The sequence below is a fragment of the Phocoena phocoena genome, chromosome 7, assembly GCF_963924675.1.
Source record: "Phocoena phocoena chromosome 7, mPhoPho1.1, whole genome shotgun sequence".
Lineage (NCBI taxonomy): Eukaryota > Metazoa > Chordata > Mammalia > Artiodactyla > Phocoenidae > Phocoena > Phocoena phocoena.
In genome coordinates this window covers 25,835,030-25,853,678 of record NC_089225.1, presented here as the reverse complement: position 1 = coordinate 25,853,678, position 18,649 = coordinate 25,835,030, and the positions used below count along the sequence as shown (strand labels likewise).

The 18,649-nt window shown below is 34.4% G+C and overlaps 1 protein-coding gene across 1 annotated transcript in view; it reads left to right on the top strand.

Moving 5' to 3' along the window:
• The window catches only part of LRP1B (LDL receptor related protein 1B), a 1,473,103-nt gene that overhangs the window by 1,294,261 nt on the left and 160,193 nt on the right, over positions 1-18,649 (top strand). The window contains exons 67-68 of the mRNA XM_065880137.1: positions 9,265-9,381; positions 15,992-16,098. Of these exons, the coding sequence (XP_065736209.1) occupies positions 9,265-9,381; positions 15,992-16,098 (224 nt within the window). The remainder of the gene's footprint in view (positions 1-9,264; positions 9,382-15,991; positions 16,099-18,649) is intronic.

Sequence of the window (18,649 nt, the reverse complement as noted above, 5' to 3'; positions counted from 1 at the left end):
GAGCAGATCAGAAATAAGTGAAAAAGAAATGAAGGAAATGATAGTAAAGATCAATAAAGCTAAAAGCTGGATCTTTGAGAAGTAAACAAAATTGATAAACCATTAGCCAGACTTATAAAGGAAAAAAGGGAGAAGACTCAAATCAGAATTATAAATGAAAAAGGGGAAGTAACAACTGACACTGCAGAAATACAAGGGATCATGAGAGATTGCTACAAGCAACTATATGCCAATAAAATGGACAACCTGGAGGAAATGGACAAATTCTTAGAAAAGCACAACCTGTGAGACTAAACCAGGAAGAAATAGAAAATATGAACAGACCAATCACAAGCACTGAAATTGAAACTGTGATTAAAAATCTTCCAACAAACAAAAGCCCAGGACCAGATGGCTTCACAGGCGAATTCTATCAAACCTTTAGAGAAGAGCTAACATCTGTCCTTCTCAAATTCTTCCAAAATATAGCAGAGAGAGGAACACTCCCAAACTCATTCTACAAAGCCACCATCACCCTGATACCAAAACCAGACAAAGATGTCACAAAAAAAAGAAAACTACAAGCCAATATCACTGATGAACATAGATGCAAAAATCCTCAACAAAATACTAGCAAGTAGAATCCAACAACACATTAAAAGGATGATACACCATGATCAAGTGGTGTTTATCCCAGGAACGCAAGGCTTCTTCAATATACGCAATCAATGTGATAAACCATATTAACAAATTGAAAGAGAAAAACCATATGATCATCTCAATAAATGCAGAAAAAGCTTTTGACAAAATTCAACATCTATTTATGATAAAATCCCTCCAGAAAGTAGGCACAGAGGGAACTTACCTCAACATAATAAAGGCCATATATGACAAACCCACAGCCAACATCGTCCTCAATGGTGAAAAACTGAAACCATTTCCACTAAGGTCAGGAACAAGACAAGGTTGCCCACTCTTACCACTCTTATTCAACATAGTTTTGGAAGTTTTAGCCACAGCAGATAGAGAAGAAAAGGAAATAAAAGGAATCCAAATTGGAAAAGAAGAAGTAAAGCTGTCACTGTTTGCAGATGACATGATACTATACATAGAGAGTCCTAAAGATGCTACCAGAAAACTACTAGAGCTAATCAATGAATTTGGTAAAGTAGCAGGATACAAAATTAATGCACAGAAATCTCTTGCATTCCTATACATTAATGATGAAAAATCTGAAAGTGAAATCAAGAAAACACTCCCATTTACCATTGCAACAACAAAAAATAAAATACCTAGGAATAAACCTACCTAAGGAGACAAAAGACCTGTATGCAGAACATAATAAGACACTGATGAAGGAAATTAAAGATGATACAAATAGATGGAGAGATATACCGTGTTCTTGGATTGGAAGAATCAACATTGTGAAAATGACTCTACTACCCAAAGCAATCTACAGATTCAATGCAATCCCTATCAAACTACCACTGGCATTTTTCACAGAGTTAGAACAAAATATTTCACAATTTGTGTGGAAACACAAAAGACCCCGAATAGCCAAAGCAATCTGGAGAATGAAAAACGGAGCTGGAGGAATCAGACTCCCTGACTTCAGACTATCCTACAAAGTTACAGTATTCAAGACAGTATGGTACTGGCACAAAACCAGAAATATAGATCAATGGAACAGGATCGAAAGCCCAGAGATAAACCCACGCACATATGGTCACCTTATCTTTGATAAAGGAGGCAAGAATATACAATGGAGAAAAGACAGCCTCTTCAGTAAGTGGTGCTGGGAAAACTGGACAGCTACATGTAAAAGAATGAAATTAGAACACTCTAACACCATACACAAAAATAAACTGAAAATGGATTAAGGACCTAAATGTAAGGTCAGACACTATAAAACTCTTACAGGAAAACATAGGCAGAACACTCTATGACATAAATCACAGCAAGATCTTTTTTGACCCACCTCCTAGAGAAATGGAAATAAAAACAAAAATAAGCATATGAAACCTAATGAAACTTAAAAGCTTTTGCACATCAAAGGAAACAATAAACAAGATGAAAAGACAACCCTCAGAATGGGAGAAAATATTTGCAAATGAAGCAACTGACAAAGGATTAATCTCCAAAATTTACAAGCAGCTCATGAAGCTCAATATCAAAAAAACAACTCAATCCAAAAATGGGCAGAAGAACTAAATAGATATTTCTCCAGAGAAGATATACAGATTGCCAACAAACACATGAAGGAATGCTCAACATCACTAATCATTAGAGAAATGCAAATCAATACTACAATGCGATATCATCTCACGGCGGTCAGAATGGCCATCATCAGAAAATCTACAAACAATAAATGCTGGAGAGGGTGTGGAGAAAAAGGAACCCTCTTGCACTGTTGGAGGGAATGTAAATTGATACAGCCACTATGGAGAGCAGTATGGAGGTTCCTTAAAAAACTAAAAATAAAGCTACCATATGACCCAGCAATCCCACTACTAGGCATATACCCTGAGAAAACCATAATTCAAAAAGAGTCATGTACCACAGTGTTCATTGCAGTTCTGTTTACAATGACCAGGACATGGAAGCAACCTAAGTGTCCACTGACAGATGAATGGATAAAGAAAATATGGCACATATAGACAATGGAATATTACTCAGCCATAAAATGGAACAAAATTGAGTTATTTGTAGTCAGGTGGATGGACCTAGAGTCTGTCATACAGAATGAAGTAAGTCAGAAAGAAAAAAACAAATACCATGTGCTAATGCATATATATGGAATTTAAAAACAAAACAAAACAAAAAAATGGTCATGAAGTACCTAGGGGTAAGACGAGAATAAAGACGCAGACCTACTAGAGAATAGACTTGAGGACAAGAGGAGGGGGAAGGGTAAGCTGGGACAAAGTGAGAGAGTGGTAGTGTACATATGGACATATAAATACTACCAAATGTAAAATAGATAGCTAGTGGGAAGCAGTCGCATAGCACAGGGAGATCAGCTTGGTGCTTTGTGACCAGCTAGAAGGGTGGGATAAGGAGGGTGGGAGGGAGTGAGATGCAAGAGGGAAGAGATATGGGGATATATGTATATGTGTAACTGATTCACCTTGTTATAAAGCAGAAACTAACACACCATTGTAAAGCAATTATACACCAATAAAAACGTAAAAAAAAAAAGTTGTATGAGAAATAATTATGCCACTCAATACTAGAAATACTAAAATCAAAGTACTATCAATACGAGAAAGTTAAAAATATTTATATTTTAGTCCATTTCTCCATGAATTTATACACAAATTAAAAGTATTATAGTGAGAAAATTCGACAATATCAAAATCCTGAAAAACTGAGAGCACATTGAATAAGTGATGAAGTGATTGAAGTGTTCCATTTGTGTATATGTGTATATATATGTGTGTGTGTGTGTGTGTGTATTTGGGCCTTGACTTTTCAAAGTATTAAGGTAATAAATGATATCAAATGAAAACTACCAAATAGAAGTGTTAAAAAAGAAAAATTTGGTAAATATTTGAATAGTTTGCTACAAATTCATTAACACATTTTTCTGACATTTCTAACTAAATTCACTAAACACTTTCCAAAATATGTTACTATTACTTAATTGTCACTAGTTACTACTTATGAAGCCAGGTTTCATTTCAATGCTTTATGTATTTTCCTTCAGTTTTTAGCCTTCTGGAAATTGAGGCACAAAGAAGACAAATAATTACTACCGTAGGTTACACACGAGTAAGAACCATAATTAAGATTCAAATCAAGTTCTGCCTTTAATGCTCTGCTTCTTCCACTGTGTATGCCTCATTGCCCAAACCAAATCAGGGTCTGTTGTTGTCTATCCAAAATTGAGCAATTGTCTGTTGACTCTTAATCAATAGGGTCAGACCAAATAGACAAATGTAATCAACTGTATATTAAGAAATATTTTGGTAGACTTACTTTTTAATTGCCTCAAATTGCTTTTAGTTTGCTTTTAAAATAAAACATAGAATCATTATTTAGAAAAATGCAGGAAGAGGCTTATTTTGTTTTTCTCTTAAGCTGGAAGAGGGAGCGTAAGGAGAATTGTTAGACGGTGACTACCAGAATCTCTAACCAAGGCTCAGGAATAACTGAAGAGAAATACCCTACTCATACCTTCGTATTATGGAGATTTGGGTTCCTCTTCATCTGTGAATCACAAATGTAAATTTGTTTGTACAGTATTAACATACAATCTGTCATGACTACAGACTGTTGAAAAGAGAATGATGAATGGAATTGTAGGGGTTTGGCAGATGACGTACAGAGGGTGTTGACAAAAGATGGGATAATAACTACTTCCCCTCATTTCACGCCCATAACATTATAATACAAATTTCTAAATAAGAAAAAAAAAACACAAATTCTTGTCAAATGCGATAGATGGCATTACAGGATGTAATATGACACTTTCTGAAGCTGCATAATGTGAATTCAAAAAATTTCCACTGAAAATTACATTGTATTGACATGCAATTTTTAAAATGTCATTATTGGAGCTTCTAGAGAGCTAGCTTATTCTAGATTCATCTCTTTATAAATAAAACATGTCATTGTTAATTTGTTTTACTTTATAAAGCTTTCTCTTCTCTACCTGGAAGAATAATGTAAAATTTTTTTTTTTTTTTTTTAAAACCCCACAGTTGTTTATTTATTTATTTTTCTGGCTGTGTTGGGTCTTCGTTTCTCTGCGAGGGCTTTCTCTAGTTGCGCCAAGCGGGGGCCACTCTTCATCGCGGTACGCGGGCCTCTCACTATTGTGGCCTCTCTTGTTGCGGAGCACAGGCTCCAGACGCGCAGGCTCAGTAGTTGTGGCTCACGGGCACAGTTGCTCCCGCAGCATGTGGGATCTTCCCAGACCAGGGCTCGAACCCGTGTCCCCTGCATCAGCAGGCAGATTCTCAACCACTGCGCCACCAGGGAAGCCCTAAAATTTTTTTTAAAAATTAATAATTCAAAAGCAAAACAGAAGTAGGAGAATCCCATGGGGACATGCTGCAGTTGGCATTGTTTTTCAACTGTTGGTGCATCCACACATTATTGCCACTTCCCCTAGAAGAACAGGTTGTGCATGTAAGTGCTCATTGAGGAATATTACCCTGATTGATGAGAAGCAACATGAAATTAATTTTCAGATCCACCATACACTTTACAATGCAAGGCAACCTGCAGTTTTCCAGATAATCAGTATCACTAAATGCTGTAATCATGTTGGTCATGTAGAGAATATGCTCAAAAAAAGGTGTACCATCTCCCATTTTCATGGAAACCTGAGTTTACAAATCACTTCTAAATAGAGACTGATTTTGAGACTTCTTGTGGAAAGAGAATGATTTTCCCAGATAATTATAAACCAATGAAATAGCTTGGGAATTATGTAAATCAGCACATACAGAAAAAAATACTAATAAGAGTCCATACTATTTCTAAGCAAAATATAGTATGGTATTTGCATTAGTTAGGACTCTTGTCTGTAAACAAAAGAAATTCAGCACAAACCAGTGGGAAAATAAATTTTCTGCCTTGATTCCAAGGAGTGGATGGAATTGACTTCAGGCACAATTTGGATCCAAGTATTCACATAGAGTCACAAGAGCCTTATCTTCTTTTTCTCCAGTTCTAAACTATTCCTTATGTTGGCTTCTGAGATGGGTACTCTCTACATGGTTTTTAAATGACCCATGGCAACTTGAGGTTATAATACTTGCAATCTTGAAAGGAAAGAAATGTTCTCTCTTTCAGTAGCCATGGAAATCACCTCAAATTGCTTTAATCAGTCTTGTTTACGTATTGACAGAGACTCCTAAATTGCCTATCAATATACCCATTTTTTCACTTTCCCCTTAGAAACAGAGCGCTAAGTCTTTTGTTGACACATTGCTATTCAGAATGTCATCACATTTCCCATCTCCCCTTGAAGCTAGATATTGTCACGTGACTAAGTTCTGACCATTGAAATGTAAGCAGAAGTATTGTGTGGAACTTCCAGGAAGAATACGTTAAGGGAGTTTTCTTAAAGTAAAAAGACTTCTTCTTTTGCCTTTCTGCCGTTACTCCTTCAGGCCTGCAAGGTGATGACTCAAGCACTAGTAGTCATCTTGGGCCATGCAATGACTAAGAAAAATGGTAGCCATTAGTTAGGATGGATGGTGGAGCAGAATGATAGAAATCTGTGTTCCTTAGGACATCTAGCCACCATACAATCTCTGCACTGCCCTCCTCCATACCTCTTTAATGCTAAGGAAGAATAATCATCTTTCAGGTTTAAGCTGTAAAATATTTTTGTAAATATCAATAACATGACTGTTGTGGACCAATTGTGGTCTAGGGGATGAGGCCACCTTGGGCCATATGGTCCTCCCCTGTGACAGAGGAGGCAATAGCCCATGAATAACAGCTTCACCAGGGGTGGATATAGTAGTTTCAAAAGGACAAAAAAAGTCAATAATAATGTTTTATATCTATTATGTTCATTTCAGCCAAAAAGTATGTGCCAATAAATCCTACCTACTATAGAACATAAGGAAGAGAATATATTTCCTTGTATTATCACCGTTCCAGAATTCATGACCAGTCAACGAGGTTTAGAATATTTGTGAGCAGCATATATAGGTATTCATTTCCATATGATGCTAACAGAGACCTGGAGGGGGATTTAGAGTGAGAGATAAAAACTATAAGGTTGATTTATAGAAAGAACATAATGACATCTACAGAGAGAAGTTATGCTTTGATAGTTAACAGATGGTTATCCTGCCCCCAAGACGAGACAAGCTTTTCTATAAAAGAAGGTGCTCCAGTTCTAACTCCACTTCTAACACCATACTTCTGACTCTACAGCATTATCATCTGGAACACAAGGAAACAAGGAGATACCATGACGGAGGCTCAACTTCTTACAGTTTTTTTTTTTGCCTCAGTGTTTCTGTGACTATATTACTCACTTTTTTTGTAACAAAAGTCATTGCATGTTACCAAACTGTCTGTAATCATCATGTTTCCTGAACTGGAAGATAGATAGTGATGATTACAAAAGAACATTAGCAAGAGCAACAGAAACTCCATATTTCCAATATTTCACTTTTGAATGTGAAGAAAAATTTGCCAATTCATTTTCTCAATGATATCTTTTAAAGAATAAAAAATTTCAATTTTGGTTAAGTTCAATTTACCAATTTTTCTCTTATTATTATTTTGTGTGTTCTAAGAAATCTTTGCCTACTCCAAGATTATGAAAATATCTTCTTATATTCTAGAAGCTTTATATTACATTTATGATCATCTCAGATTAATTTTTGTGTATGGGTATGGGAATAAATAAAACTAATGTTACCTAGAGTAGTCGTTTCAGAGGAGTTTGTTTTAATTGACAATATGAAATAACCATCTAAATATTTCAATATCAAATCCCATATTTTCAAGGCTTATTATTTAAGTTCCAGTCATTCTAACATATTGCTTGATTGAGATGTACATAATGCTACATTAGAACTTCTGTAGATTTTAAACCAATTTTTAAATCTAAAGTGAGGTGTAACACAGGCAAAAAGGATATATTACAAAACACAGCACTCAACACAGTGACACAAATTAGGTTCTGAGTAATCATTAGCAGATAGGCAGGTAGGCAGGCAGGATGGAAGAGAGGCAGGGAAATATTCTCTCTCTATCTATCTATTAATATCTATCTATCTATATGCATATGTATATATTAGGCTATATATAATATACACTTATTAGTAGAACAATGCGTTTGAAATCTATCCTGAGAATTTCTACAAAATGCAAAATGTATCTTGAGAAGGATCTGTATATAAATTCCTCCTTTGCCATTTAAGACCTTTGTAAAATTTGAGAAATCAGTTAAACCCTTTCTTATTTTTCTCATTTATTTAAATGCATATAATAGTACTTCTTAGGGATGTTTTGAAGGTTGAGTTTGATCATGTTTATGAAAATGCTTATGCAAGAGGTAGGCTGGATCTTCAATATATGATCATTACTTAATTTTCATAATTAAACCTAAATCATTTTTTTCATAATCTTATTTAAATCTGAATTTTACAAGATGCATTCTGAAGTAAAGAGTAGCAAGCACCACCAAACAGCTTATCTTCTCCTTTAGTTAATTTATTTTACTAATCTGAATCGTTGAACACTTCACTGTCCATCTCTAACATGGCTGAGAATAAGGAGTTGATCTAAGTATGTGAAAGAAAAATGTATCCTAAATTGTGCAATGACATTGTTACTCTTATTATTTTATGTATTTGAATTTATGCCAGCTTGATGCTTTTGACCCTTGGTACTCAGTGTGTGCCATAGACTGAAGATGATGTTGTCACTTAGAGAACTTGTTAGAATTCCAGATCTACTCAATCACAATCTCCATTTTAGCAAAATTCCCAACTAATTAATATGTAGACACATTAAAGTTTAAGAAGTGCTGCCGTAGATTATAAACAGTTGGATATTACTCTTATGAAAATTTTAAAATATATGACCTAAACTTGCATAAATTCTTATTGCATGAATTTTGATTCTGGATCCTATGGACACAGGTTTGTTGTAAAGAACACTAAATCAGGAGTCAAAGCACACTTTTTTGTTATTGGCTGTGCCATTTAAAAGTAGTGAAAATGCATCAAGTTCTTAAACTTCTAAGAGTATCTGTTTTGTCATTTGTAAAGTGAAGGGCTAGTTAATACATCTCCTGATACTCAGTGGGATTATTTAGAGGTTTAAGTGAAATGGTACTTTAAGAATTTTCAAGGTCTGTACACATTAAGCGCTATTACAACCTATGAGTTTAGATCAGCTGACCACAGGTAGATTTTGAGTAAGAACTCATAAGGGAGGAAGACAAGATAACAATCAGAGTTTAATAATTTCTTTATAGCTGCTGCTTTATATCAGAAATAGAAGGTGGCTTAGGAAATGAGTGTCCTAAAGAGAAAGGTAGTTTTGGATAATTTTGATCTTTATTTTTACTGATCGATTTGTGTTGACTTTGAGTGGTGGTCCAATCAGTTACTTTGTAATTAGCTCACAGTGAAATTTTATTCAGAACTTGCCTTCAGTTTTTCCTAGGGATGCTCTCAGTTAGTAAATGACTTGAGATCTGAGGAAATATCATGTCCCCTGGATTTGACATGGCAGTGAGGACGTCGTAAGGGATGTCTTTATGGAAGTCAATGATGCAAATTCTGGTTCTTTCCATTACAGATAAAAAGACTTGTGGTCCTCATGAATTCCAGTGTAAAAACAACAACTGTATTCCAGATCACTGGTGGTGTGATAGCCAAAATGACTGCAGTGATAATTCAGATGAAGAAAACTGTAGTAAGTAACTCTTGCTTGAGAACGTTGCAAGCTTGACAGCATATTCAATAAGCAGGATAGCAATTTTTAGTTCGGTTAAGGTATGAATTTGAACCTGTCTGTCCTGCAGCTCACATTTTTATACATATATTCACATTTGAACAAGAATATTCAGACTAAATTGACCTAAATCTCAAACGGTAGAATTATTGAAATGCTCATCCTGGGAGTTATTTTCTTACATTTATCAGAATTAGTATGAAAGTATCATGAGGTTTAATGCAACACATTAGTATGCAATGAAGGTAGCCCTTGATGCAAATTCATACGAAGAGCTGAATGATATGGAGACAGTACAAAACATATCATTCTTTAATGGATGGAATTCATTTTATTTGTCTCAAATCCTTTTACACTACAAATTCACCCAAGAGCATCTTTCAGTGAAATATCATTTATTCTCTCTGGAGTGGTGAACACCATATGTATTCAGGATGCTTTTCTCTCAAAATAGAATAAAGCTATTATCATCATCTGCCTCCTGCATTTTTATGTAATAAATTTAAAAGACATTAATTAACCAACAATTTTATTTTCTAAGAAGCATGACAGTATGTAAAATTGTGATAGTATCTCTATCTTCTAGCATTAATTTCTGAATGTATTTCTTACTGGCACTTTCTTATGCTGCTGTTTAAATAAAGAAGCAATATAATCATGTTCAAAATAAGATAATAATCAAATTCCATTGATTAAATATTTACATTCTGCTACTTCCAAAAAGGATTTTATGATAACAATAATGTCTACTCTTATGCATTGGATTTAGAGCATTCATTTCCCAAGATACAGGAGACAAAATAGGAATTGTTATATTAAAGCATGGGGATATATTATTTAAAAGCATACGATTAGTAAAGTCACAGCTTTAATACGCCACTTGGATGTTCAGTTTGCAAAATGTCAACTAATGTTTTGAATAACTTTCAGAACTTAATCTGTATAGTGTTTGAGTATCAGGTACATTAATTATGAAATCTCTAGATCATTATGATTATGAAATACTTTGAATATAGAAAGTATTACTATTATTACTCCCTCTTCACATAGGTATCTCCCAACTGATTGTACTCTTTAGAAAGGTAAAGAGTATTGCAGAGAGTCATTAGAGTGTTCTAGATTCCTTTAATCAGTAATTAAAAAAACAATTTTTATATAGCATGTTTTCAGATTCTGTCCAGTGATTAAAAGTCTAATGGGGTGATGGTGGTAAGAATAGAGGAGAAATATAAAAAAGAAACAATTATTATATACTTTTAATTTATTTTATTTGTATTTCAGAGCTTAAATACACAGATAACTACTTAGCTTAGTTTTGGATACATTTAGTGTTAGTTATCAATAATATACCTGAGAGGAAATGCCTGTGACTGAAGGATATTGAAAACAAGAGAGGGTAGGTGGGAAGACAACACAGGAGACTCACATCTTGGAAGACTCTTTATTCAAGTGGTAATTTAAATTGTGTGAGAAGTTAGGTTACTGCTTTAATGAGAAATAAAGAAGAATGAAGGGTTGAGAAAGCTCACTTCTGAGTCTCCTGGGGTTTCTTAAGGGGCTGAATATCATTTTGCTGACATCTCCTAAAAGTCATCTTCTGATGCAAGAAAGCAAGGAGAAAGAACATTGCCTCTCACTTGTCACCGTGGAAACTTAGTGATAAATCATTGTAGCCACAGAGCCCTTAAGAAAAAGCAAGGGAATTGACTGCAGTATCAAGCATTGCAGTATAAAATACCCAGTTACGTGTGTATCTCTTAGTTCCTACTCACTCTGAGCTTGTGACTAAGACAAGTAATATTGATGAATTTGCAGAGGAGAGATGACAGTGAACAGGAATGAAGCATGTTATAGTTGTGACATGGAAGAATAGAAGGCCTACACAGGATAAGTATCAGAGTGGGTAACATGTTAAACATGTAAGAATATGTAAGAGAAAGGATCATGGGCTCTACGTCATTGAGTGATGTTTGAAGATACCATCTTGACTAGGCCAGAAAAATGGGAAGATTTAAGCATTGAAAATGCCAGTTCCACATAGACAGAAGCTGAGTCTCTGAAGAATGAGAAGAAAAAATACAGTATATCTATAGGGAACACCAAGAGACTAGTCCTGTAGAAGTCAGCCTTAGAAAAAATACTGTTGCTGTATAAAATGCTTTCAAGATATTTCCAATATCTTATTATCAATTGAAATTATTATAATAATATGTATATAATTACAACAGAACTATTATAATTATATACACATAATTATAATATATATTGTAATTATGACTATATTATATACATCACACAATTTTATATATATAATTATAATATATATAGATGACAAAAATATACCCAAAAGGACAGTGGTATAATGTTATTATGTTTTTTAAATGTTATTAGTCAACGATATGCATTTTAGTACACATTTTGTCATTTATTGTTAGCTCTTATTAAGTAGTGAAACATACCAGAGATAGTAAATTGGCCTTATACTATAGCAACATGCTTTTCTTTTTTTTTACAGGCCTGCATACTATCACACAACATTCGCTTGCATTCCATTGCCTCACTTATTTCTTTATCACATTTATCTGAGTTCCTACTTAAATGTCTGGAGATGGTCTAAGGAGTAGGGCTATGTACCATGGTCTAACACAGTGCCTGACACATATTTATAATATTAGCAATGTATTTTAAAATTTTCTTTTGGACTTCTTTGTTTGTGAATCATATATAATGAATTAATGTTTTAAATTGTATTGGAAACATTCCGGCCATAGATATGGGAAGAGCTGGAATAGCAGTGGAGCAATTAACAGCCAGCTATGTTTTAGTTTAATATGCTTTCTAATGTTTTATATCTACATAAGGTAATTAGTCCATTGTCATTTCATCATCTGATGATGATCATTTCCCTTGTTAAGTGTTCAGCAGGGACACTTTGCTTCAGCAGTGATTTCTGCTCTTAAAAATAAGAGTTTCATTGTTATTGGAGTAATTTTGTAATCTGGATCAAAGGTTTGGAAATACTTGAGAAATCTTGACATCTCTACTATTTTCATCAGCAACAAATATATATATAGCGTGTATGCCTTCTAAGTAATTGATGTGCAAAATAAAATTATTTCATATCTTTGCATTATTAAGAAGTAACTAGCATTCCAATAGATTTCAAAGTATCAAATAATTTGATCAACTAGATCAAGGTTTATGTAGAAAGACAAGCTGCATCTGCCTTATTTGAATTTCTAGTACTTTCACACTGAATTTATATGAAAAGATTTTTTGTATAGCATGTCAGCTATACTAATTGTATTCTAAAAATTCTCCTCAGATGCTCACACCCACATTGATATAACTTTTGAACTTATCACCGAGGGTTTATGATAGTATACTCAGTGGAGAAATTGGAGTCTGGAAGCTTTTCTGCTATGCCACTAACTCTGTGACTTTGAAAGTTGCTTTTATTTTCTGAATATAGCTTCTTAGGTTTTGTGCAAGATGGCTCTCATAGTCCGTTTCAATTCTGAGGTAGTATGTTTGTGCCTTCACTAGTATCAAAGGAAGTGACCAATTTATACTATGCCTTTATTTTTTATCCTTATTATAGAATCAGCCTTCTGAAACATGCCCTGTAAACGCTTCTTGGCTGTGAATCTAGCATGTTTAAATGAGATTTATGGAAAACCTGTTAATCGTTGATGTATGGGATTCCCTATCTATTTTAGATCTGAAGAATAGGTGATATCAGACCAAGTTAGTGTGGGAAAAACATTTTAGAAATACTAGGGAAAATGTCACATTTAAATTTTCTTTCCAGATGGGTTAGATTTCAGGCATAGTCGTTTATTTGTTCTTTTTCACAAGAAAAGTGCCAACTATCACACCAAGTTCTAAAAATTGGTCTTTTACTTTATCCTGAAAAGATCAAAGGCAAGATAAACAATTAGAGAGTACAATCACTTAGGATCTTCTCTCATAACAAAATTACATTTTCCTCAAGAGAGAATTTCTTTTGAGATAACTAGTAGCAAAAAATTCTAAGGCATATAGATGAGAGTTAGAAGCAGATTAGCTTCCCCATTCCTTGATGTCATTTGTGTATGTGTAAATAATTCAGGATTATTATTCAGAAGTAGATTTGCTGGCATTTTTAAAAAACATGGTAGAAGCATACAGAATTTCCGTTTGTATTGAAAAATGCTTTTCCAAGCAAGTCTTTCAGTTCCTTTGCACACATATTGGAACGGAATAATTAACAATTGTAAGACAAGTCTCTATAGATCAGATGTTTTGTGGAACTATTGGGCAAATGCCTTGAACTACTGGCTATACAACTTTTTTATAACCCTGCATCAGCAACATCCAGCCCTCCCCATAGCAGTGTGTAAAACCCTGTGAAATTATTGCTGCTTAGCACATGATAAACACACTTGCTTTTAATTAGAATAAAGGTAAATTAGAATATTAAAGGAAGAATTCTCCTGTTTGGATACCCTCATGTCCATGAAATAAAATGATTCTACTGCTGTTTTAAAACATCTAAATATACTATGTTTTAGATGTACTCTCTCTTTATTATTTAATGAAAATATTTTAATGTTATTTACCATCGTTTGATGAATTGAGCATTGATTAATTAATTAATTTATTTTACTATAATTTCTTTTCCCTGAGAGTAAAACTGCATGTGTCTGCAAATAGATGGCGGGTAAAACAGCTTCAGTATGGATGGATAAAAAGAGAAAAAGGGTTTTCTTTTATTATTATTGTAAAGTGAAATAGACATTGCTAGACATGTGCCTTGGACAATTAACTTGACTTTTCAGGGCTCTAATGTCAATTCCTGAAATAGGTGAGCACTTATTACTTCTTCAGTGGTATAGGAGGCAATGATATGGCCTAGCAGTAAAAGTATAGGCCCTGGTATCCGGTTGTCTAGGTTCAAGTTCAATACTAGCTCTTTTGCCTGCTGGGTGATTTGGAGTAAATTTCTTATCCTCTCTGTGCCTCAATTTACTCATCTAAAAAAGGATCCAACGATAGCACCTACCTTACAGAGTTGTAAATATTAACTTACAAGCTAATTCAAGTACTTGGCATTAACTTCACCTAGTGCCTAACAACAAACAAGAAATCAGTAGCTGGTAATTTTTATTATTGTTATAATTAGTAATATTAGTATTAATAAAGTTGTTTTTAAAATTAAAATGTATGTGTAAATATAGTGCAAAGTCAAAAAGAGGAACTGTTCTTGTCACGCTGTCTAAACAAAGGAGTATTGAAAAATGAGGGTGGGTCCCCCCTTATCATGCTACTGATAAGCATCTTATCTTATTCATAGTCTGAAGTTCACATTTTAAAGTCCCAGAGCAAAGCAAAAAGCTCTGATACATATTCCACTTTTCACAGCTCTTCCAGTGTTCTCAGAAGGGGTCTTTATATAGAAATGTAGGAGTCTTCATGATAACAAACATTCAAGATGTTTTCGCTAGAAACCTAGTGATTGTGTAGAGCAATATTCAAATACAGGCTGAATTATGCACAATCTTTATGTAGAAAATTATGCTTCATATGAATATTCCTTAAATTTAATTTCAGTTACCTATTTCTCTTTCATCTGAACAAGAATATTATTGTGGGTGAGACAGCTGTAAATACAGTTAATGACTGGGGGAAAACAAGAAGGGGTTCTCTCATCATACCAGATATCAGTTCTCTTTGGAGAAACAAAACCAAACAATAGATGATGCCCAGCAGTCGAATTGATTACTTGCAGGAACAAATTTCTGCAATCCTACTTCATTGTCCAGATGAAACATATTCCACATAGGAATGAAGCCAAATAGCAAGTCACAATATTTGGCTTATGTCCTATGTGGAATATGGTGAAGCATAATTAAATTAAATTGGGAAATTATCTAAAATGGCAGGTAAATTATGTAGGGCATAAGCAAACAGTTGCATAAATAAAGAGGCAATTTTCAAAAAAGAGTCTCCTCCTGCCTCTTCAATCCTTACCCACCCAGTCCTGTCCAATAATACCCCCATGTATAATTTAGTTCTAGGAACTCTGGATTTTCTGGGGACAAAATTGAAGAATTAGAAAGTCATTAGAATACATAATAAAAAGTCAAGAACCAAATTCTAGAATCTTCAGTAAATAAACAGCCCTGGGTACCCACAGGGAGTAACAAAATGTCTTACTTGCTTTAAGTAAATACATAAAATGACTTAGAATTTCAACTGGAAAAGATTGTTTTGTTTTAATGTGTAGATTTTTATGCCTTTTAATTTACTTTCCTGCTGCATTTTTATTAAACAGTAGGCTATTTGTCTTTTGTCTTTTTTTCAATTTGTTTCTATAATGCCACTTTCTATTCATGACTTTAAAAATAAATTTGAAAAATCATTATATTATGTACCATAGATCCTTCATGAAACATTTTTTCTAAACAATTTATTGGTTCTGCTTGGCTAACCTTTATTTTCTTAATGCTACCTCATGTTGTATGTCATATAAATTTTAGAATGAAGTTGCATATAAGAGAATAACCCTGTGCTATTTTTCTGTCCCCAGAGCCACAAACCTGTACAGTGAAAGATTTTCTCTGTGCCAGTGGGGACTGTGTTTCTTCAAGGTTTTGGTGTGATGGAGATTTTGATTGTGCAGATGGCTCTGATGAGGTAGGCATCTTTGCAAAATCAAACAAAAAATAAAGCAGTTCCTTAAACTTACATTCGTAATTATTATTCATTTCAAGGAGTGTGACAAGGACAGCTCTGAATGCATTTTGCTCCTGACAAACTGAGATAAGTATTATATCTAAGTGCCGTGCTACACACATCCAGCACAGGGAAAAGCTCTTGTGCTACTACTGACAGTTAATTTTATAGTCTCTTTTACCTCAAGTGGTGAATGGCTGGGTTGGGAATAAGATGTTTGGAAACCCTATTCCCTATAGCTGATGCCCTTGCCATCTGTGAATTTGTTCATAAATTTGCTGCAGTATTTATAGTCAGGACTAATATTTTTATGCATTTTAAACAGTTTCTTCTCCCCAGTCTCTTTCTTCAGTACATATAGTCTTATAGACTTAGATATGGGTCATCAATTTTTATGAAACTGCAGGTTTAGCTTAGCTTAGATGATGAATCACAATCCATTTATAATAAGCTCTACATACACACAGTTAAGTGAAAAAGTTTAGAATTTCTCTGGATAATTCTGTAATCTTAGATTGTGCTAACATTTATAAAACTTCACGCAATTCATTACTTATGCATCTGTGTATTCGTGTTACAGATATTAATCACTCCATGATGCTTTAAAAATAATACATGACACACAGTAATAATCACTGTGATTACTATGAGAAAATAGTGATTTTCTCTGTTAATGATTTCTCATGTTACTATCAGGAACATAGCACTTGTGTAATCAAGTCCAGTCAGAGATGAAGGAAAAATGAGGTCTCTGGAGCTCAGTGGCCACCATGGCTCCTCCTGGTACACAGTGACTCCCTAGACCTCCCTAGATGATATTGACTCGAATATGTACCTACCCTCACGAAGGGCCTCCCGCTGACTGTAGGCTTGGCAAGAAGGAATCCTCCTGCTGCTCTAGAGGTTTCTGTGTTTCAGGTTCAACTTCCTTAAATATCCACTGATTACCCGCCTCTTTGGGAGACACTGCAGGTCTCTATTAATGATAGAGCCCACACTAACCAGATCTTTCCCAGCCTTTAGGTATTCTTATCAAGTTTGGACAATTCTTCTCCATTCTCTATCTTGGAAAAGTTCCCCTAATCACGTAAAAGAGTCTAGATTTTGGAAACCAATGCACTTAATTTCTCACCTGAAGTCCAGAAAACTTAAACCTTTAGGCTGCAAAGGTCACTTAGGAGAAGATGAAAAATACTATTTCTACTCATGGGGCTATTCACAAAACAAATCAAAATGAAATTTTTAAAAATGCACAGGGAAGTTCAAGTCTTACATTGCTCAGCTACATATTTCCTTAGTATCTATTTACTCAAAAATTGTATCAAATGTTTCCCAGTGAGGAAAATATATTTCACATAAATTCATCCATATCATTAAAATGTTTTGTTTTTGTTTTCTTTAAAAAAAATGTGTTCCATGGGGCTTTCCTGGTGGTGCAGTGGTTGGGAGTCCACCTGCCGATGCAGGGGACACGGGTTCATGCCCTGGTCCGGGAGGATCCCACGTGCCGCAGAGCGCCTGGGCCTGTGGGCCATGGCTGCTGGGCCTGCGCGTCCGGAGCCTGTGCTCTGCAACAGGAGAGGCCACAGCAGTGAGGGGCCCGCGTACCGCAAAAAAAAAACCAAAACACAAACATGTTCCATCAGCACCGTGTAATTGTGAAACATCAAGAGGTGGGGATATATTGCTTAAGGCTTGTGATTTCGTCTTGCATGTTGTTCACTAGATGTCCAACATATGTAGACAAAATCAAACGCTTCTTTTTCAAAATCTTATTCGCGTGAAAGTAGACATCTTTATCCATGCCGTTTCTCTCATGCCATAAGTTCATGGACATAGTTCTCTGATGGCTGAATATATCTCCATTATCTGGACATTTTTATGATAATGTCCCTAGGGAATTAAATTAACTCTCTGAAAGGTCTTTCTCTACATTTACAGACATTTAGTATAGTCTATACGTAAGGAAGTGGCTAACACTATGGGCAGCTGATTTCTATTTCCTTTCTAAAATCTAGCTTGATAGGTTTCATTGACAAGAAAAGCAAACAAAAAGGTGAGCTGAACAAATGGCTAGAAAGCATAATTACATACAGGATATTCTCATATTAGGAACAAAAGAAAATTGTGAGGATTAATTTTGTATGAATGTTAACTGAATTCGTTTGTTAATTTCCAGCCAAAACAAACAAAAAAAAGAAACCAAAAACTTGGATCAATGTAATTGTGTATCAAGTTAGTGGCAAACACAGAGAAGAACTATTTAAAGTGCCTTTAAAATATAATATATGGCCTCTGCATCCAGTATAATATACTGTAAGGACAAAAAGAAATGTAAAAGAATCTTAAACTGTATTCATAGATGTGTTGTTAAATAATAACATTGGTTTTGCTAATTTGAATTTCATATATCAATATCTTAAGAGTAGGATAGTTCAAATGTTAAATTTTTAAAATATTATTAACACTCAAAATTTTTAAGTAAAATAAAGGAGATACAAATCTAGAAACA